Source organism: Leuresthes tenuis, unplaced genomic scaffold (assembly GCF_036924035.1).
Source record: "Leuresthes tenuis unplaced genomic scaffold, fLeuTen1.0.hap1 SCAF_10, whole genome shotgun sequence".
NCBI lineage: Eukaryota > Metazoa > Chordata > Actinopteri > Atheriniformes > Atherinopsidae > Leuresthes > Leuresthes tenuis.
The window spans coordinates 20444933-20466973 of record NW_027325364.1 but is presented as its reverse complement, the minus strand read 5'-3'; the positions used below and the strand labels follow the sequence as shown (position 1 = coordinate 20466973).

At 38.0% G+C, this 22041-nt stretch overlaps 1 protein-coding gene across 2 annotated transcripts in view; it reads left to right on the top strand.

The window, feature by feature from the left end:
- The window catches only part of LOC140316721 (RNA-binding motif, single-stranded-interacting protein 3-like), a 123430-nt gene that overhangs the window by 65211 nt on the left and 36178 nt on the right, over positions 1–22041 (top strand). For both annotated transcript variants that reach the window (XM_072394665.1, XM_072394664.1), the window contains exons 5-6: positions 16852–17009; positions 18257–18336. In XM_072394665.1, coding sequence (XP_072250766.1) covers positions 16852–17009; positions 18257–18336 — 238 coding nt within the window. The remainder of the gene's footprint in view (positions 1–16851; positions 17010–18256; positions 18337–22041) is intronic.

Genomic DNA, 22041 nt, shown 5'->3' with positions numbered 1-22041 from the left:
CACAAGAGCCAAACCAGGGGAAGGACATAAAAAGGTGCAATGACCAGTTTTGATCTCATGATCTCTTGCATGAATATCCATTGATTAGTGTATTCCATCATTCCTTCCTATCTTCTTATAAGCATTTGTTCCCAAATCAACACTTGTGTGATTAAGAGAGACAATGTCATGGTGTAGAAACACATATGTAGATATGAATCATGTCCCAGTGAGTCTAAACTGAGACATAAGGATGAATGCAAGAGTAAGAAATGTGTAGTAGTTGTATAAGATTTGAGCTTCTATTGTGGAGCTATAACATTTTGTGCTACGGACCAGTATAGGTGCATTATAATTAATTCAACGGTACAAAGTAATTGACCATAACAAAGATGTATAAAACACATTTAGGGAAAACTGGGTTTACCTGTTGAATGTCTTGTATAGGAACTGATCCTTCAGATTCTGTATCACTCTGGGATTATTGCTACAAGAGGATAAAACAGAGAAATGTGGGAAATATTTCCATGAAAAGAGGAGGAATAGAGTGGGCTGCTAGAGAGTGGGGGCGGTGCCTGGTTCGATTCAGAACAGCTCTATAAGGATGAAGATAACTGGAAAACACTATAAAATGCCTATCCTCACATTCTCTCTCCCTCTGTGGAATTAGCCTTTGAGTGGGCTGCTAGAGAGGAGGGTGCACAGAGAGATTGATGGAGGGAGGGAGTGGGAAGCCCAAACTGTCGCATGAGAGGATAGAGAGAGATGGAGGAACATGGAGTGAGCAACCTGAACTCTGAGAGAGAAAAATGCAAAGTGATCAAGGTAAGCAGGGAGTATAGGAAAGAAATAAAAGGACAGACTAAAAGGAGGGTTAAAGGAAGAAAACGTTGGTACTGCACTGAAAATCTCTCCACTCGCTCAGAGGCATACATATGAGTCAAGTGGCAGAGAGAGAGAGAGGCTGACTGAAATGTCCCTGTTTTATGGGAACACTATTACATCTGTTTTCTGATTGGCTGTTCAGTACTCACATCTCTCATTGTTATTGGTGGCTAGGCATGTTTGCTGTTTATCATTGGGCAGACAGCAGAGTTGGCTCAATTCACATTCAGTTGGCATAATTCAGCCATCAATCAAACTTTGTGGACAGCAGTAGCCAAACAGTTCCTCCAGACAGAGAAAGAGCATTTAGAGTAGAATATCACAAATCAAATGCTGTAACATTTTAGTATGTCTGAGTCTGCATATCCCCACTGAAAACCAATGAAGCGTTCTGTCTTTCTGTGCCTTTCAATCTAAGTGATCTGCCTCTTCACTTGTCTTTTTTAAAAATTTAATCACATACCCAGTTTTCTCTTGTTCATCTTGAAGTCTGTTCTCTGAGTTGCTAGAAAAGACTCAGTTTGGGTCTTTGTGAATAGGTTAAGCAAAGCAGAGAAAACAGAATTGTGATACAGGCCATGGCTTCTGCTCCTTGTAGCATTTACTCAGATCAAAGTGGCAGCAGAGAAAGCTATGACACCGGTATGCAAAAAGTGCATTAAGTTTATTACCTCAGTGCTGATCCTGTTAGATTGTTTTGATTGTTTTATGTCACATACAGTGTCACACCTATGCATTTGGCAGATGCTTTTATCCAAAGCAACTTACAGGTAAGCAGATAGGGTAAGGGGGTCTTGCCTTATGACCCCATACTGAAAGCAGTACCTTTCATACAGGGGATTTGAACCCAGGTCACCTACATGAAAAGTGGCAATCTTACCACTGCACAATCCAGTCCGAATTAATGAAATTTCCTTACTTGCATCAAGTATACTTATGTAAGTAGGCCTCTGTATTGAAACTGTGTTTTCCTTGTTGCTCAAAGATTAGAAAGAACAAACTCTTTACATCTCTGTTTTGGACACGTATGTCCAGATAACATTCTCCTGAATATCCTATTCTTGTGATCTACATGTGTTTTAAATTATGTAAAAGTGTCAGTAGTTGTAGAACTCATGTGTAATGAAGAAGGGTTGCAAGCAAAATTTTCATAGATCTTACGACTTTTGGAGGAAGTCCCCCTTCTTCTTTGTGTCCTCACCACACAGGAACTCATAGTTCAAAGAACTCCTTTTATAAGATCATTTTAGCTCCTATTTCCTAACATGTGGGAAACCATATGTAACATAGCTATGATTGGTTCAACTACATAAAAAAATAAATAAATACCAATGATCTCAATGGGACCTTTATCACTTCTTTACACTGATATGCTGTATTTTCAAATGTTTTCTTGCTCATAAGGAATCCATTTTCATGCAGTTTTACTATTTCATGATTGTTGGTTTAATGTATTATAAATTGTACTGAAACCTCTAAAAGCCTCCTTTAAGTCTTTATTTTCAAATTTATTTGACTCAGTAAAATGCAGATATATGATCTAACTGTGAAACTACACTGTTTGTTAAATTAAGAAAAAATAAGTTTAATGAAGACTTTTGTAGGTTTACCATCAGGTTGCAGCTGAAAAAGAAATTGATATAGTTTTGCGGGAGCAAAGAAATTCCAAATGATTGCATTCATGGTCCCAAGATAACATTCTGTTGAGAGAGGGCAAAATTGAGGTTTGTACATGTAAAATGAATAATTTTAGTGTTTTGTGATGAGGCATCTTTGCTAGAGGATATAATGTTTATTCGGTTGCTGTTTACTGACACACTAAAAAATTACTTGTTGAATGAACTTAAAAAAACATCAAACAAATTTTCACACAGTTATATTTCTTTATATCAGCTATAAGTCACTCTGTTGTGTCCACTTGATATTTATGGGTTAGCTTTAAATAATTTTCACTGAAACCCAACTTAATCTTGTACAGAATTGTTTTTTTGTCTGTATTACTTATGTCAGTCTTTTTAAATGAATGAAAATAAATCTAATTGATACAACAAGACTGATATGAGTAAACCCCATAAAACCCAAACTGGGTCATTCAACATCTAATATAAAAAATTCATTAAACATTTGGAGACCCAGCCCTAATAAATACCTTTAATTAACTATGGTAGATTGTGTTCACCCTACCCAAACATATTCATGTGATAAAATAGAATTACTTAATGCCGAATGAAGGTGATGTGTGTGTGGAAATTTGTTCCATGTACTCTTTTACTTTCATTCAACAAGTTATTATTTTAAGTGCTTGATTCATGTACAACCAAGAAGAATTAATAATTCAACAAGCCTTAACTCAGTGCATTTATGTTACGCAAATATATTTCAATTTAGTCAAGATGGGCCCTTTTTTTTACTGTCTACTGATGAGACCTTCTTAATTTTTTGTCCGTGTGTGTGTGTGTGGGGGGGGGGGGGGGGATTAGTGCAAACTAAATTAGATGTGAGAACATCACCAGTCCTCATCGGTGTCTTTGCAAATTTCCGTATAAATGTGTGTATGTGTGACTGTCCTTTGGTGTTTGCTGACTCAGGCTGGTTTTTCCTTTCTAAAAGTAAATAACCTTGGTCCAACAAGCTGTCAGCTGACCCCACTGTGCCCTTGTCCTGACATCTAAAGATGGTAAGAAAATCTCTACTCCCTCATCTGAGCACCACAGCGGTAAACACCACAAGCACATGTTCACAGAGCGTACAGACTGCAAAGAGCTAATATCTTCAAAACACCACCTTCGGTTGCAATATCTGCTACAGCTGTAATACTTTTATTTTCTGCCAGCAGATTAAATTAATTCCCCTACATGTTGCCACTTGTGCTTAGGAGGTGTCATTTGTAGAACAGAGACAGACTAACCAGAGGTTCCAGTTCAAAGTCATACACTTGAGCTTGAGAAAAGACTATTTTTTTCTAAACTATATTTTCTTGGAGCGTAAAAGGCTGTGGTTTTTGTTGCTTTTTATAACAATTGTACATTCTACAATGTTAAGCTACAGTTTTTTTTTTGCACAAAAGAGCAAACTGATTGCAATACAGAACAATACGTAAAGCCTGAGATCAGTGAATCAGTACACAAGTAATGCAAAATCTCCTTTTTTTATGGAACATTTCCAGACCCTCTAAAGAGGTTATATTATGCTTTTGAGATTATACCTACAGTTCAGTGTGTTATATGTTTTTGTGTCTGTCTGTGGTCTTCAAAATAACAAAGGTCAAGGCCCTCACCAGAAACACAAGAGATAAAACCAGGCAATGAGGTCAAGAGAATTCGTCAGATAAGTCAGACAACAATGTGTCAAGGTCTGAAAGATACAAAAAAAATTCTGTAGTATTTAATACAGCAGCCTCCATCAGTTTAAAAGAAAAGAAATGCAAACAACAATAGACTTTCTATATTTAGCTGCAAAACTGAATAATTACATATGAATGGCCTTGGTCATACAAATAACCAACAAGTCACTGATCATCATTAAAAGAGATGCAGCGTGCCTTTGTGAAGATAGGAATATCAGTGCTGTACTCCATGAATCAGGTCATCATTGTGGGGTGGCCAAAGAGAAGCCATTGCTCCCTCAAAACCACATGACATCTTGCTGAAAAGGCTCCTCAGTGATTCTCAGATTATGAAAATCCTCCATCTATCCATTTTCTATCGCTTATTCCAGACCAGATTGCAACAGCAATCGTCTAAGCAGAGATCCCCAGATATCCTCTCCTCAGCCACCTCCTCCAGCTCCTCTGGAGTGACACTGAGGCATTCCCAACCCAGCCGAGAGATATAATTTCTCTTGCGAGTCCTTGGTCAAGTACGGAAAATCCTTTAATGTGATGAAATGAAGATTGAGCCATTTAACTACAGTTACCAATGTCTTATATGGGGCAAACCAGGAAAATATCAGCCTTGCAGTCGAGCATTGTGTTGGCAGTATCATTATATGGGAACATTTTTTGTGATAGCGGTTTGGAGAGTAATTACTATTTAAAGAAGGATTCAGAAAAACATAGAGTAAGCTAAAGTGAAGGCATTTTCCAGAGTGGTCAGGGTCTGAAAACTTTGGTCCTGCATTTCTGATTAAACAAAACAACCCATGTCTTTAATTACAGCACAATGAGATGCAAGTTTTTTTCATATTACTATGTTGTCTTTCCCCGTTGTCAGTTTAGTGTTGTGTACTCCAGTTTTTATATTTTTTGCTCATACTTGGTTTTCTCTCAGTTTTTCCACTCCTGTTTTGCTCCCCTCTCTCTCATTCTTTATCTATCTTTGTCTGTCTCAGTATCCCAAGCTATCCCCCAGAGGTTAATCCCTCTGCTTTCAAATAGAGATAACCATGGCAACAGGCCACAGCTTTCAAGCTTTGGCTCTGTCGGACAAAGGCATTGATCAGGATGAAATAGTGTCAGGTGAAAGCACAAAACACACAACGGGCATTTGTGTATACACGTTTGTGTGTGTTTGTATTGGAGGCAAAGAATCCACTAACCCTGACTCCGCTGCTCAGTCATCCGTATTACAATGTGTGAAAATCAACCAAGTATACATGTAGCTGCTGTTGTTAAATCAATGCCTTGCTAAAAATGACAAATCCTTGCAAAAAGGATAGTGGTAAAGGATGACAACATCGACACGAATAACATGCACAATGCGTTCAAGGTTATTTGTTCAATTCTGACTTAATAGACATTTTTTAATGACTAAAATAGAGATGAGACATTCAGATTTCAGCCTCTCAGTTCTCTGGTTTCCTGTCTGTGGGAAACTGTACAAAGCATAAATAACTTAAACTAAGCACATTGTCCTTTATAAAGTATAACTCAGTGCTCATTGGCCTTCCTGTGTGCTCTGATTAAATTGCTTTAAAGTTTTCCTAGTTAATTAAACAAGATTGAATATTACTTTGTTTAGATATCTTTTCTGGTCAAACTTGCAGTCTCACAACACACAAACACATTCATAGATACTCATTCTAACGCTTATACCCACACACTCATACTTGACCTTGATGGTTGATTACACCGAGACAGATGTAGTGAGAGCGGCAGAGTCGATGCAAGGTATTTCATTGAAGTGTAAACCAGTATTTTCCTCCTCCAGGACTTTATAGGCGAAGCCAGCAGAATGTGTGGGTGGATTTGGACAGCTGAACTCTCTTATACAGAACATCTACCAGCTTTTCATTTTGTATGATTTCTACAAGTTCTGCAAATGTTATATATCCTTGGATGATATGAAAGCTTGATTTTTTTTCTTGAGTTTTTTTCTTTCTCTTTAGAGCTCCTCATTTACTTGGTTACACTCACTTCTATGAGCTGAATCTTTTTTTTAATCATAGATTTTCAGCAGATGCATGGTCACCAAATATGATTATCCCCAAATCTAGCATGAAATTTTATTTAGAAGTTGTCATGACTCTAACTTTCCTCAAATTTAGGTGTGCTTGTATGTAACATTAAACATTGCAAAATAACTTTGTTCAGAACTGAAAGTTTCTTTCATCCCTCTGACTTGATGTGAATCTAGCATCTGAGCCAGTGCTTCAAATGTCAAGAGCCCAAACTTCTTCCTCCTTTGAACTTTTTTTTTTTTAATTTAGCAGTTTTCGTTTAATTTGTTTTCTCTCTGGCTTTGGCTCTTTACTTCAACATGCAAAGATTTGTCTGAGGACAAGATACATACAATTAGCAAAGAAAAAAAAAGCAGAGGCATTCAATAAGTTTGTCTCAAAACTTTCTTTATTAAATTTTTTCCATCCCTTATCCAAGAAAGCGTTTCCTCAGTGATAATCCAGCGGGCCTTCTGGTTTATTGCATTTGTCTAATGAAATGTTCTTATGCAGACAGACAATTAGGGAGCAATTCAGGGAAAATAGTGGAGAGGGAGGGGATGGAAGAGGTAGTGTGTGAGTTAATTTAGGAGCTGAGCTGCACTGGCTTTTAATCTGCTCAAGTAGAGTTAAGATGTAAAACATGCACTCGGGACTGCAGCCTCTCAAGTCTGCCCCTGATAAACTGTTTAGTTATCATCAACTTCCTCTCCTCAATTTACTGATATTATTTACAGGAAAGAGTTCAATAAAGCAGAAAAAAACTAACTTTAATGACTTGATTGTTTAACACAACTAAAAACCTTGTGGTTTATGTTTGGTTAAAATAATTAAGTCAAAATGAAAGTTCAGAAATCCTGGTTTCAGTTTAGATATAATATTTGATATAATGGGAATATTTGTGTTTAATACAAATACAGATCCGGAACAAACAAACAAAAAATAAATAAAGAAAATAACTGACATTTAAGTTCCCATTAAACTGCAAGCAGGGTGCTACTGTTTGTCACCCGACTATGTAAATTTCCTCGAAAATCAGACATTACAGAGGCTGCTCCCTTGAAGAAATGCCAAGTTTGCACTGATTGATGCACAGGCCAGAGCATGAGAAACATTTGAACATGTCAAAATCTGATATCGACAAACCTCTCTGCTATGGAAACCTTGCTTTTTACTTGTCTAGTTTAAACATTTGTAATCCAGTTGCTTGGTTTTGAACTAAATACAAGAGACAACAAAATATGATTCTCAGTATTAGGCATCCCCTCAATCTTCAGTTTGAATAAGTGTTGAAATCACTTTCTGCTATGTTTGACATTTAACGCATTTAGTGCAACTCAAAGCAATTATTACAATTCAAACATGAGTATGTTTTGATTATTACCAATTAGTACTGCAAGCAGCCATATGACTAAAGGTGAAACTCTCCTCTAAGTTTTACAAGTTTGCCAAATCAGTAACAACAGAAAACAATTCAGTAGCTCATAAAACTCGGTTTAGCACAGAACATTTTGATCTTTTGTGGTCTCTTTTCAATTTCCTTGAGGACAACGGTTTATTTCTGTTATATGTTTTTATATTTAAGTCCACCTGTCATTGCATCATGTTAGGTTTAACCTACATATTACTGCACATTTGCTATTGTTACATTTGACAAATCACTATCTTTTTTTTATCTTATCTCTGCCTAATGTCCCTTTTCTCATCACCTTAATTTCTATTTATCTATCACTTCCTGCTCCCTTAGTCCAGTCTTGATCATCATCAGACAGTGTGACACCGGTGATTAAGGGAGTGTGTGTTTTTATTTATTTATTTTTTTTTCATGTATTTATGTAAGTGTGTCTCTGTGTAGCTGCCATCATTAATGAGTCCCTCTGAACTGGCATGAAATCCTCATCACAGTGATGCTGCAGCTTCAAAAACTGACTGACATACACGAGCCTGCGCGTAGACACGCACACACACACACACACAGCTTTCCTTCAAAGGCGTTAACAAGGTGTGTACCTGCAGTGTCACAGACAACTCCCCTCCTTGGTTCCAGAGCCCATAAATCATTTAGAACGAGGCTTTCCCTGAAGCTGTCTGTCTCCTCGGGCAGACACTGACATCAGACTGATGTGACCTCAAATGGCACTGAGACACATTTATCAGACTTACAAAAGATTTGTTTCAAAACCTCTTTTTATGAACCTTCAAGTCCCAACATTTTTCTATTATTCCTTAACATCCACAAATCAAATCTGTGACTGGTCGGCACTATTATTATCCTGTGAGAGCGGCGGTCTGTGTTGTTCCTGAGTGTTTTGTATTCCGAGCAGCACCTCTGTTTTCCTTATCAGTACTCTTAACAGTAACAAGTTGTCGATATTTTCATTGTATATTGCATTCTGTGGGGATTTTAGGTTTTTATGAGCTGCTCCTTTTTATTATCTTTTCCTTGACATTAGAAATACATTTCTTTAAAAAGGAAATGTTTTAAATTTAAACTGTTCACTTTGTCTCCTACTGTTGTTTTAAAAATTTCCTCCCTCCATTTCCTTCACCTTCTTAAGGAAGTTATTCTTTGTCATATTGGTGGGAGTTTAGATAGAAGCACGCAACATCAATGGAAGTGATGAAAAAATATGGCCAGGGTGAAAATAACTGGAAAAATCCAAGTATTAAAAACAGATCAAGACTGGTAAAGATTTGCATGAATCTAGAAACGTGATTTTCTCTGTTAAGCTGTTTACTGGGACTTTCTCGAATTGAGACGGAACGGAAACTATATTTGAGCTTCATTTACCTTTTATAAATGCATGCACACACACTCAGTTTATTGTGTTAAGCCACAAAAAAACCCACATAAAACAAGCACATGCTGCCTCACACTAAAAGCACACTCGTGCTTATTTAAGTTGCAGGTGCTTGAAAGAAAAATAATATGATGTGTGTGCGTGCTTTTGTGTGTTTCTGTACCTCACACAAATCTTTATGGGGATTTATTTCACTGTTGGACAAAAAGAAAGACCTTAAGGCAGGCTTTTGAATTCTACAAAGACTTGGTTTTAGTTGGAGTTTAGTGCCAGGTAAAGATATGTAGTCGTTACAATCTGTGTACAAGTCTCAAGAAAATGAATGCAAGTCAATGTAATGTTTCCTGCAGTGATGAAAACACAACTTTGTGTGTTTCTGTGTAGGCCTGTCTCAAAGATCATCTGTCTGCATTCCAGGTAATTAGACTGGCCAGCAGCTGAGTCCCATTAGCCTTGATTACAGCATTCAATACTACAGAAGAGAAGAGAAAGAAAAGCAAGAGAGCTGAAGAGAGAAGGATTACAGTGCTGTACAAACTGATGTTTTAAGACATTACATCTGTTATAAGGGGGCGTTTGTGTGAGGAATGGCTGTGCATGGGTTTTATGTCTTGCAGTCCGTTGGCATGGGTTTTCCAAGTTGGGTCTTGATGGTTTAATCCACAGGTTTTCAAAGTCATCCCAGGAGACCTCTGATCATAAGAGAGGCTGGTTGAATTGAATAATACTACACTAGTTATAAGATTAGTTATCAAAAGAATATCATATAGATAAGCTGAAATATATGTGATTTGGTTGAAAATATGTTTAGAGATGGAGTAGCTTTATTTTGTAAAGGAATTTAACTGGAATTTAACCTCTTCAGTGTCAGAATCTAATAAATGCCTTCAGACAGACTGTTTTTAACTACTATATTACTACTGTATTTGGTTTGTCTGGACTCATGCAAACAGAAATATTTGGCTCTTTAGCTCAATTGCTGCATGTATGTGGGATGATGTTACAGAGTTGTGATCCCATAGGCATCCTGGAATTGAGCAAAACCAATTGAATAAACTGGTGGTTGAGGGCATGTTTTCTCTAAACTGAAGGGAGGCCCCCAGTCTAAGACTCTGAAAACCTCAATCTAATATACGGAACTCATGCATCTGAGGCCAAAAACGTGTGCTTTATATTTTGTTTCATATCTCTTCCAAAGTGTACATTTTTGGCTGCACACAGAGGAAGATCTGGCATTTTACTTTAGTCAAAATTCAAAATTGGAATCTTAAACTTGGGTCATAGCCTGATTTCTTTTGGATCCCCACAAAATAAGAGTCTTTACAGTCAGTCTAAATTTCACATTGCGCTGTAAGGTTGGAAAGGATTCATGATGGGGCCAAAAAGAAGGAACAACAACCACATAACCACAGGAAATGATACCACTTCAGCTCAGCTGGTTACATTTGTGTGGTCACTTTGAAGAATAAACAACTACATCAACAACACGACATGTAACATTACAATCAGGCCAGAGTGCTGTTTAGTCTCAGCATCAACACAAACACTAATCAACACAACACTTTTTCATTTCAAATTACACCCAAGGGAGATTGAATTGCTTAACTTTTGAGGTCCCTTGATCTGTATTCAGTCAAGGAAATGTTTATTTAATTCAGCCTGGGCTTCTCTGTCTGGACCTCCTCCTTCACTCTTTCTTCCTTTCTCCCTGTGCGCATACCTCGCTTTCTCTCCCTTATATCTGCATCTGACACTCTTGGATGGTTTCTGCATCCAAGGATTGGGTGATTGATTCCCAGCTCTGGACGGCTGGAAGACGAGTAGCCCGCAGACTGATGTGAAGCAAGGACTGCTTTCTGCTCAGACTGGCCTGTGATGAATTACTGGCCTTTTAATACGTGGTAGAGACAGTGTGAGTGAAAAATGAGAAAGATGGCAGGAGAAGGGTAGAAGACATGTTGAAAATGAAACGCAATGAGCAAAAGGGGACAGTCAAGAGCATTGCAAAAGTAAGAAAAGAAGGAAATGTGTTAATCTATATTTAAACTGCATATGTGACTATGATGTGATAACTTATCGTGTTGTGCCTTCTCCCCGTTATCTTGAAAGGCCTCTCTTGTTGCTTTAAACTAGTTTTAAAAAGTGTGAAGTTGCCGTCTTTGAAGCCTGAGAGTGAAGAAATTTACTGCCCATCTTGAAGTTGAGTTAAGCGTTGAAACACTGTCTCTCACTTATAACTTTAGCATTTGACTGATAGCATTTCTTCGAGTCATTTTCTTTGCCACTTCACTGCAACTGGAGACTCACAGAGTGGAAAAAAATCTTATGATCATTTGATTATATTTGGGTCGTCCTTAAAACCTTTGTCGCCAGTTAAATACAAGAAAAAAAAGTCTGGTGAAGAAATAGAGGATGAAGACGTGTGAGAGCATTGATGAACTCCAGGCTACTCTTGTGTAAAGTCCCAATCACTAGAGATGTTCAAAACACAAATACAGGTACAGAGAAAATAACAAGCTGTGCCTCAAATGCAGCAGTATTTACAAGAAGAAATGCACATGTAGGTAGATGAACACAACTCTGAGTGATAGTGGGTGTTGTGTTTAGATGTGTGTGACTGGGAGGTCATCCATTTCCTGTGCAGCTGGCTAGAATTGCATTGTATACAGACATATCTAGTTTGTGTGCCGCCTTCACACATCAACAGCAGTTTTGTGAGGATATGTATTTTTTTAAATGTTTTCGGGCACAGTTTTATCAATCTTTTTCATGTAGGTGGATATGAAAATATTTAGTGCTAGGAGTGAAATCTTACAACTCTCTCAAAAGTTTCCTCGACCAGTTTCTTGGATGCTGAAGGCCAGAACACACCAGCGCTGTTTACGTGCCTCTATTAATTTGCCAATGCCGGTTGACATAACTTCTTGGCCCTGCCCTATTACACATTTAACACATTTTTCATTTATACCCTCTTTGAGCAAATATATCCAGGCTCCCATCCCATAGCAGCTCCTCTTCTTTTATGATGCTTTTCTTTTTTCCTTGCATTTATAGCCATGCTGTCATGTATCCACTGTAGTTGAAAAAATGGATGAGGTCCTTTAAAATAGATTAATAGATTCAAGTCTCCAATCTTCTTTTTCTTGGTTATTCGGTAACGAGTCTCACCCCGTTCTAAAGATACAAATATGGTGCACGTGCTGAGGAAACACTGAAAGTCACAAACACATGTACATTTGACACAGAAACAGCATCTAAACGCCCCTACCAACGTGATAATGTTAACTGACCAAAGATGGAATGATAAGGTAATCAGTATGTTGTGTTGATTTCACCAAATAAAGCGTATATCTCCATTTTTAATGAAGGAGTTCAGGGTTTAGGATTCATAAAGTATTTATGATATGTTCTTTAACCGATTAATCAGTTAAAAAGCATTTAGACATCCAGACGACTAATATGAAAGATTAGAACTTGGCTTGAGAAATCGTGAGCTATAGGAAGGCAGCTATGCAGACGGAGAAAGAGGTTGTCGTGAGTGATGAATGGAAATGAAGGAAAATAAAGATGAGGGTAGTGTGAAGACGAGCAGGAGGGAAAAGAGGACGGCGGCTTGAAGGTTAGGAAGAGAATGAGAAGGAAGAGAAAAGGAACATTTCTCCTCTTTAAATATTAACTAAGCATTCAGATAGTGTATTAGACAGCAAAGCTGCCATTAAAGGAGATTAGGTTTTAATCTTACAGAGACAAGGGGTGAATGACAAGTAGGAAAAAGAGAAAAGAATAAGAGGGGGTGGGGGAATTTAAGATCGCAGGAAGTCAGAGCATAAAAGAGAGTGGGCCAATGGAAGCCAAAGGATAGGTAAGAGTAGATGTATTAAAAGAGGAAATGAGCAAGATTATATGAAGTTGGAAATGTGAAATGGCTTCTTCCCATAATCAGATACTACTGCTTAATCAAAGTGCTCTGCCATTTGTTTTTTTTAATTTTTCTACCTGTGTGTGCACTTAGGTTTCCAGCATCTTTTCATCCACACCATCTCAGCCCTATGAGGGCTATGCGAGGCTGCAAAGAGTAATCTCTTATGTGAAGTGTTTCTATATGAGTAGAATTGTAAAGAAAAGTGACATTCAAGTAGTGTCTCAGCCTTAATTCATGCATGCTAGCATACAGACTGAGTTGGCATTTTCCACAGGTATTTAACCACTGCTTTGCCCTCGCTTTACCCTCTATAGCTTCTGCAGGTGTTGTTGCATTGCATGGTAACCAGGAAGTGGCAGGATAAGAGGCCTAGACCTGCTATAATGACGCAGCAATGAGATTTAATGAGGCTGAAAACACAAGCTGACTGGCTGGCAGGAAGGCTACGCAGTTAAGGGAGAGGCACAGTTGGTGTGAAGCTGTTTCCAGCTCATGACAGATGTTGCAAAGAGAGATGCAGAGTGACAAAGGGACAGAGTCAGAGAATCAGTGAGTAGGGTGAGTCATTTGCAACATGCAGAGTGAGAGATCGCTGTGAGATAACTTTGCCACATACTTTAAGCAAACTTTAAGCAAAGTCGAGCAGAGTTCATTTGCATGATTAATGCTCCAAAGAGCTTTAGTTCATGTACCAAGTGTACTGCAGATAAACTGGCTTTAATTGAATTGTGTCTAAAGGTGGTGTTGTGAAATGTGAAGGGTTTTCAATTACCCACCACAATGCCCTAGTTGATTTTCTACTCATCTTACTCTTGATTTCCTGTAAAAGATACTGTAAAAATTGTTTTCAGGCAGGTAGCAGAATTGACCTCACAGCACAGACATTCATTACAATCAGCATCCAGAGAGGCAGTGAAATGATTATGATATACTGCTTATTTGTTCAAGTCTGCATTCATTCCCCTTATTATAGTAGGACAGTGGAGGGAGCAGTGCAGAAATGTATGTGTGGAAAGCTTTTTTTCCTGAAACCACGATGAGATTTTGTTGAAAGTATATTGTTACTGGATGAAATGAACTTTTAACCACATAGTCAACAGTTATAGGAAATTTTTGTTTCACCATTTTACTCTCTTCCATGGCTTGTAAACAAGGGTGTTAGGATTCTGTCACTCTCGCCACAGTAAGAGTGGGCTGCAGCATAAATTCTGGAGCTAATTTGGAGTTAACAGACATGGTGAGTTGAGGTGTTTGACTTTCTCCAGGGATTTTGGTGTACGGTTGTACCTTCTCTAACTTTAGCCTTATTAGCTTTAGACTTTATTTCACTGCTAAGCCTTCTCATGAGGAGTATCTACATTATCAAGAGCCTTAAAGTTCCTCTCTCTAATTTAAAAGTTTTTTTTACAGCAGTACAGAAATCCACTATGTGTCAACCAAGGACCTAATACAATGTTTTTACCCAATACTTCTGAATCACTGTGCTGCAGCTTGTCAGTTGGAATAAACCATCTCATGGAAGTATCACCGGGAAGCTAATTGTATTGTCAGACACATGTCTGTAGGCTTTTAAAATAAAAAATGTTTAAAAATGATTTTTTCTTATTTAAAGTGTGGATAAAACTCAAAGTAATTAAAGAATGGATTTGGTTTGTACCTAAGTGAACTTTGAAACGGGTTTCTTCTTTACTGAAGTAATTTTTTCTGCTCGTTTTTGACATTATCCCTTCTGAATTTGCTTCACTATGATAATAAGGGACAGAATTAACAGCTCTGGATTTTGGACAGAATAGTGCAAAAATGGTACCAGAAGATTTTTCTGCTGCTGACATTAAGCAGTAGTAATCTGAAACTGTTAAGCAGTTGTTTTGTTTTCTTTTGTTGCTGTTGAATTCTTTTTTGAGATCTTAAGATACTAAGACAGAGATATTAGGGAAGCTTCAATCCTTTCTGAATGGAATGAACAATAGCAACCATTAAACCTGTTTTTAAGTCAATCTGTCCACCTGACTGACATGAAACACTGATTCTAATCCCCCCCAAAACATTTATATAAATTCTGTTCTAAAATGTGGCGATGCTCACTTTAGTTCACCCAGATCTGAAGCAAGCAGAAGACTTTCAGTGACGTAACTCTTTCATGGAGATAAATCTAAGACCAATAGCAGATACCACAGCTGTTACATTCTTTGGCTTTGATGTCACAGCTTTCATCTCCCTTCTCTTTCATGAATGTGAGCGCACACAAGCGTGCACACAAATGTTAAAGATAATATCCAAAGCCAGTTGCCCCATGTGGAAAGACAACTATGCCACCCTCTATAATGGACTTTATGTCAAAGGAAAATCTTCACTGACACAGAGAGATATTTGGAATTCATAATGAATGGTCAAATATTTCAGACTACTTCAGCGGAGCTGTTCTGCCTATTCTAAATCACTTATTACATAGATTGCTTTGGTCACAGTTTTGCAGGACTGGTACCTCTACTCTTCAGACATCGCAGGTTAATGCATAGGAAAATTAGTCATGGCTGAAGGAAATATTTAGGTTTGTAGTGAGTCCTATGAGACTTTTTAGATCACAAAGACACACAACTATTCACCCAGCAAGAATCCCACACATATACACATGTGCACACATACTTATTGTTTATCCTATTCCTGTAATCAGACTTAACATCTTATATATACAACTTTGGACAGAATATATGCATATTAGTGTATAAGTAAAAATTTTTGTCAACAGAGGGAGCAAATGTCTGAGCGGTGGTGAGGAGGTGTGATAAAATGTTGGCTTTCCTGACACATCTGGGCACTGATCAAAATGAAATGTATAATGCTGTAATTCAAACACTCAAGTGTGTAGTATTTTCAAGAAGCCTCTTGCAGTAATACATCTACCCTACCATCAAGATTTGCAAAGTTATTAAATGTGAAGCTTATGATAAATAAGCTAGCATCATTACTATACCGGGGAGAAACACAGCCGTGAACGCTTATGAAACATCACAGAACCATTTACAGCAACCACAGCGGCACTCTAGGGGTCTGTGTATCCAAATAGCTTTCATGAAATTCTGAAATAACTGCTTGAAAAAGTCTATTTGATTCATGGAACATGCATTAACTATGCTTCTTTCTCTGTAGCTGGTTCTTTAGAATAGCTTACCCACCATCACACCCTTTCCTGCATCCGAACCTCTTTAATTTGCAAGCACCACACACACAGACTTTGGTCTCCTGCAGTGGATCATTTGAATGGAGTGTAACCAGACAGAATTAAAATAATTGAAGTATATTTGTCTAACTAACTGTGTGGCACACAAGGTGATTTCTTCATTCCCTTGGAAAGATTTGATGTCCTTTTGTTAACATCAATGACTCCGGAGGGGTTTTCCTTATTGCTTCTGAGCATAGAGCAAGTGCAATGCCTTTTCAAAGAAATATTCATTCCTCTTAAGAGGAGACAAGAATTTGCCTCTCAAGTTTAATCCAGAAAGTTTGCAGCTTGATGTTGATATAGTGTTCCCTTACATGCATTTGCATGCTATAAGCTTTATTTAGAGAATCTACTTTCATGAATTTTAAAAGATCTTTTGAGCTGAGTAAAACATGTGTTTTATGTCTAATTTGTGCTCCTCCACCACAAGTTCATTATATCTGAGATATCAATGTTCCCAAGAATAGTTTAGATTAATCCTACTTGTAAATAACTTGTCATTTACAAGTAGGATTATTTACACACGTTTTGCCAATTTTTTTTTCAGATTCAGCAATCATCACAACCCAATAGCAGTCATTGTTTTCAATTAAAGTCCAACTCTCTCAGGCAAAATAGAATTCTTCTTTTTACATTTGATATTAAAGTTAGTCTTCTTTCCACAGCAACAGGAGCAGGATCCCACCAACCTTTACATATCCAACCTGCCGGTGTCAATGGACGAGCAGGAGCTGGAGAACATGCTGAAGCCCTTCGGTCATGTCATTTCCACACGGATACTGAGGGACGCTAACGGCCTGAGCAGAGGAGTCGGCTTTGCCAGGTATGTGCACAGAGAAAACACACCTTCACCCAAAGAGTTTCACGTACACTTCAGATTCTGTTCGTAGTTTATCGTCTTTTTGTCTGTCTTGCCTGGTCTTAATTAATTTGATAAAAACTTTCTAACAGTATTAAGATAACTGATAAATAGATAAGGCATTTTGATACTATAGATATTATTATTATTATTGTAGATTAATCACTGTCATTCCAAATAAATTGGCAGAGGTTTAGAAGTTTTCTTCAGAACACTCGTGCTGTGGTCCATCCTCCTCTCGGTAGCTATCACAATCAAGTCAAGTCCAAAATTAGGACTTGTTTTTTTTGTTGTAAATTGTGGCTCATAATATGAGGGAAAGAGTATGCTTTGTCTAATAGTTTCTGCTACTAGAGTTTCACTGATGCCATAAACTAATTTCATTTAAATACTCTATAGACATTTAATTATAGAAATATGCATTTTAATATATACTGAGTACAAAATCACAAATTCATAAAGACACAAGCTGGTCCTCGTGCTTGTTTAAGATAAACGAAATAACCAGTATTTCCCTGAGATTACTCACTTCCATGTACAACTGAGGGACTTTCAACACCAATGATACAATTGCACATAGCTACACCCTTGGCCCCTCAGTCTCTGTACGTGTGTGTGGTCTTCTCAGTTTCATCATAGAGTGTGCCAGCGATTAGAATGCAGTCAGTGATACATTCTGGGTCACTGACTATATGAAGAAATCTCAAGACCCACACAGAGACATGCAAGCTCACATCCCAGACACACACTCAGTCACCATTTTCCTCTGCACACACACACATACACACACTGACACTTTGGCTTTTGCTTGCCAAAGCAGGCAATTAGTCATTGAGCTGTGATTGGGTGAACAGAGCTGAATAGGAGCAGACAAAGAGGACATGACACACAACAGATCAGGCTGAAAGGAGCTTTTAAACTGGGACAAAGGATAGGAAACCCCATAGAAAACACAGGCACACAAACACACAGACACACACAGGCCTACCTAAAGCATTTTTCACAGACATACATAGACAGTCAAACACTGATGCTTTAACAGGCAGGCGTGTACAGTAACTAAAAAGTGGGACAATACTGCCAGCACTCAGCGTACACAGTGCATTCACTTTTGCACACTTTTAGAATAACTATTGAGCCTTTTCGGCTTGTTTGATTCCACTATTAAGAGACCACTGTCCTGAAGCCCAACTTTCTTTCTCTCTGTACAGGATGGAGTCAACAGAGAAGTGCGATGTGGTGATTCAAAATTTCAACGGGAAATTTCTGAAAACCCCTCCGGGCATGACAGGTTGGTGTCAATAGACTAAATGAAATAGGCCTACACGTACAGGTTGATTTGAGGTTCACTTTACATTTAGTGCACAAAATATATTTCCTTTCATCAGGGTAAGCTGTTCAGTGGATTTAGTTAGGAAACTCCTAACTCTTCCAGACACTTTCAGCTATTATACTGAAATACACCCTTACTTTTTTTTACCCATCACTGTTTTCATGAATGGTTCATGTGTTTTATCACTTGCCTATCTTTTGTTTTATTTGTAACATTTGTATGAAGTCAAAGCAGCGCAACTGTCACTGGAAATACAATATCATATATGATCTCTGTTATTTTCTCCTTCCCTCCCACTCTTTAGACCTTCTAGAGTTGATTTAGTGGGAAGATCTGCGTGATTGCTTCTTACTCTGGACATGACACAGATTGAGGCATGCTCATGCATGAGCCATGTGTACATACACAGACAGACATTCCCTGAAGCAAACAATCTGGCTCTGATTGTCCAGTTAGTAAACAGCAAAAACTTGTTGCCTTGTTGCCTGCCCACATACTGACCAGCAAACCAGGCATTTCTGGCTTACGTGAAAATGCATCATTACTGGTGCACCAGCATGGGAATGTCACCACAGACACCGAATATAAGAATAAAACTCTGTTACAACAGAAATGTACAGAAGAAAGGCCTTTTCACACATCACTTTTAAGCCAGGAATTATGCGCTTCTGTTGTGTGTCACTGTAGAGAAAAACTACAGAAGGGAATGAGGGGTTGAAGTTGATCTACTGCTTATGTGCTCCTGAGTCAACAAGGGAGGTAGTCACGAAGGCAAAACTATCTGTGTTTAAGGAAATCTGACATTGTGGAACACGCCACTCTAAACGATGATGCTGTTGTCACTCAATTGACTCCATGATGCCAGTTTGATGTGTGTAAGCACAAAATGATATGGCACTGAGTCACAGCTGTTTGGCATGTGTTAACGACCATGACTTTGGCAGCTTAATAAGGTTTTTTTTTTCCCCCAATAAAGCCGAGAGATTTTACCTGCTGCTGATAGGCTCAGTCAGTACAGTGTGAACTTGTTTGACAAGTACTTAAGTATATCAGACATTCATTATTTAGTAAAAGTTCCTCAATATACGTTTTTAGCTCATCTAATGGATTAACTGATTCTGTGCATGCTGAAGGAGAGTGTTCATATACTTGTAGTGATAAACACAAAGAGCATATTGTACCAAAGTCCCAGACCACCTCGCTTTATGCCGCTGTTGCACTTTGTTAAGCTGCACCCAAGTGGCCAAAGAAAAATTATTGGATGTAAAGAGTTTAAACCTCAAAGCAAGTTCAAAATTTCAACATCTGCTCCTGTGCAAGCCCTGTGCAATGTCCTTTTCTTTAATGTGCACCAGTCTCTGAGGTTTCACCAGGTCAGTCTGTAGTTGGAGTGAACCAATAGACATGCACCTGGATCAGTCGCCATTCAGAAAAACAACATGTCAGACAGAGAAGACGAGGAGCAGAAGAATATGAATGCTTGCTTTACGGACAGCATGCAAAGTACCAATAGAACATGCCGACATGAAAACCATGGCTTTATGAATTTAGCATTACACGAGCCCAACTACACTCATGCGTTTCATACCCATCAAGTGGCTGACCTCCATACTGAATCAGATTCAGTGCTGTCTTTGCCAGTGGTTTCCACTTTATCAGTTTTATGAATCTGCATATGTTCATATGTGATTATGTTCTGATACATGTTGACCGCAGATTTTTTCCAACTTGATAAGCTGGAGAGAAACTGGAAATATTTACACTAATGCACAATACATTCTGTCACACGTGGACACACATATTGTGCTTCTCCATCTAATACAGTAAAAGAAAATGTCTCTCCAGAGCCAAGGAGTGTTGATTTAAGTTTTTTATGTTGTTTCTTTTGTTTTGTTACTGTTGCATTGACATTAAGACTTTATGGCTTTGTTTTATGGTTAGTTTACCTCTTACATTTATATATTCGTTTTTTATAAAAGATAAAGCAAAATCTCCTAATGTCCTTACTTAAGCTCTTATGAAGTTTCTTCAATAGAAATATCTCAAGAAAGATCTACAACAGTGTCATGATATGTTCTTAAACTGTAAGATAATGAATTGTTACTATAGTGAATCCAGTATCTTGGAAAATCAGAAGCTCATTGTACTTTTCTGAATAGGTGCTAGACCTCCAACAACCATGAAAGGACATGAAACTTGAGGACAGTGCACTGCAGACACAGAAATCTCTAGGAAAGTCAAAAGAAAAAGAGGAGAGAGAGAAGTCAAGAATATCCAATTAAAAGTCTAAAGGCGGTGGAGCAGATATCACGAACACTAGCCACATTTTCCAGGACACCTACAGAAAATAATACAAACTATTAAAGAATAAAGATATTTAACTTGTTTGGATTTAGATATTTAACTTGAACTTTATTTTGAGTGATGCCAGTCTTTCACGCTGAAAATGAGCCATGCATCTCCAACAGCACGTTCTTTCCCCCAGGCACATACCAACAGAACTGTTTTGTTTGGCTTTGCTTATTTGCACATTTATGGAGCAGTTTTGCTTGCATTTGAGACATGAGGGGGAGGGGTCGTCTGGAGAGGATGCCTTAATGGATACTTCTGTGCAGCCTGCTGAGCCTAAAGCGCTGAAGCAGCAGTAAATATGTCATTGTCTGATAGCGTGGTCAGTTATTGATTATCGGGTGGCATGTTTCTCAACATAATTGATGTGAACTGAGGTCTTAGTACAGCTTTTTATATAAAATACTATAATGATTTGTGCAGTTGAAAAATAGTTATTAAATAATTACATCAAATGTTTGTATATTGCAATTAAAGTCGTACAATTGAGGGAAACTAGTCATTCAAATGTGCATATATGTGTTCTGGAGTGTATTAAGATTCAGTTCTTACCTAAGAATAAATAATAAAACATTAGTGAATGTCCGAATCCTCATGAAAACAGTATTAGTGAGCCTTAAGAGGAATTTTTTTATTAAGTGCGGTTGTGGACTAGGGCTCACTGACATCAAAGATTAAACCTTCTCTTTCAGTGTAATGTGTTACTGTTTGTCTTCATGTCACTGAGTGATCTGCAGCTGTGTCTTAGCCTGTGTGATCATGGAAATGGCCATATTTTAATCTGTAGCCACAGAGCAAATGCTTACATTGATCACTTGGCCAGTGCATCCATCAGTCATTGTGAACAGGAAGCCCAGTGATTCGCAGGTTTGACTCTTCCAAGTGGTTTTGTTCATAGAGGTTGAGTGTCTACATTAGACAGACTCAGATCTCCTTGTTCTTTACCTTTTCATTCAGGCAGAAATTTAGCAGGTCAGCTTTTATAGAGCCATATGATCATAATTGCTATTTCCTCCTGAATAAAAACTAAGATATGCAGAGTTTATCAGTGTGATATCTGGAGATCTAGAATGCCTTAGCATCTTGTGAGCTCCATAGAGCTGGAAATAATCTCTACTGCCATGAATGAGTCAATACTTTCAATGAATAGAGATGCACGGCAAATTTGGCATTTCAGTTTGAATTAGAAATCAACTAATCACAAGTTATATATTTACACTGTGTTGTGGAGCTTTCTGCCCTGTCACGTTCTGCCTCCATACTGTGAGCATAAAAGTCGGCACCAGTGGGAAACCATTTCTGTACTGAGATAAA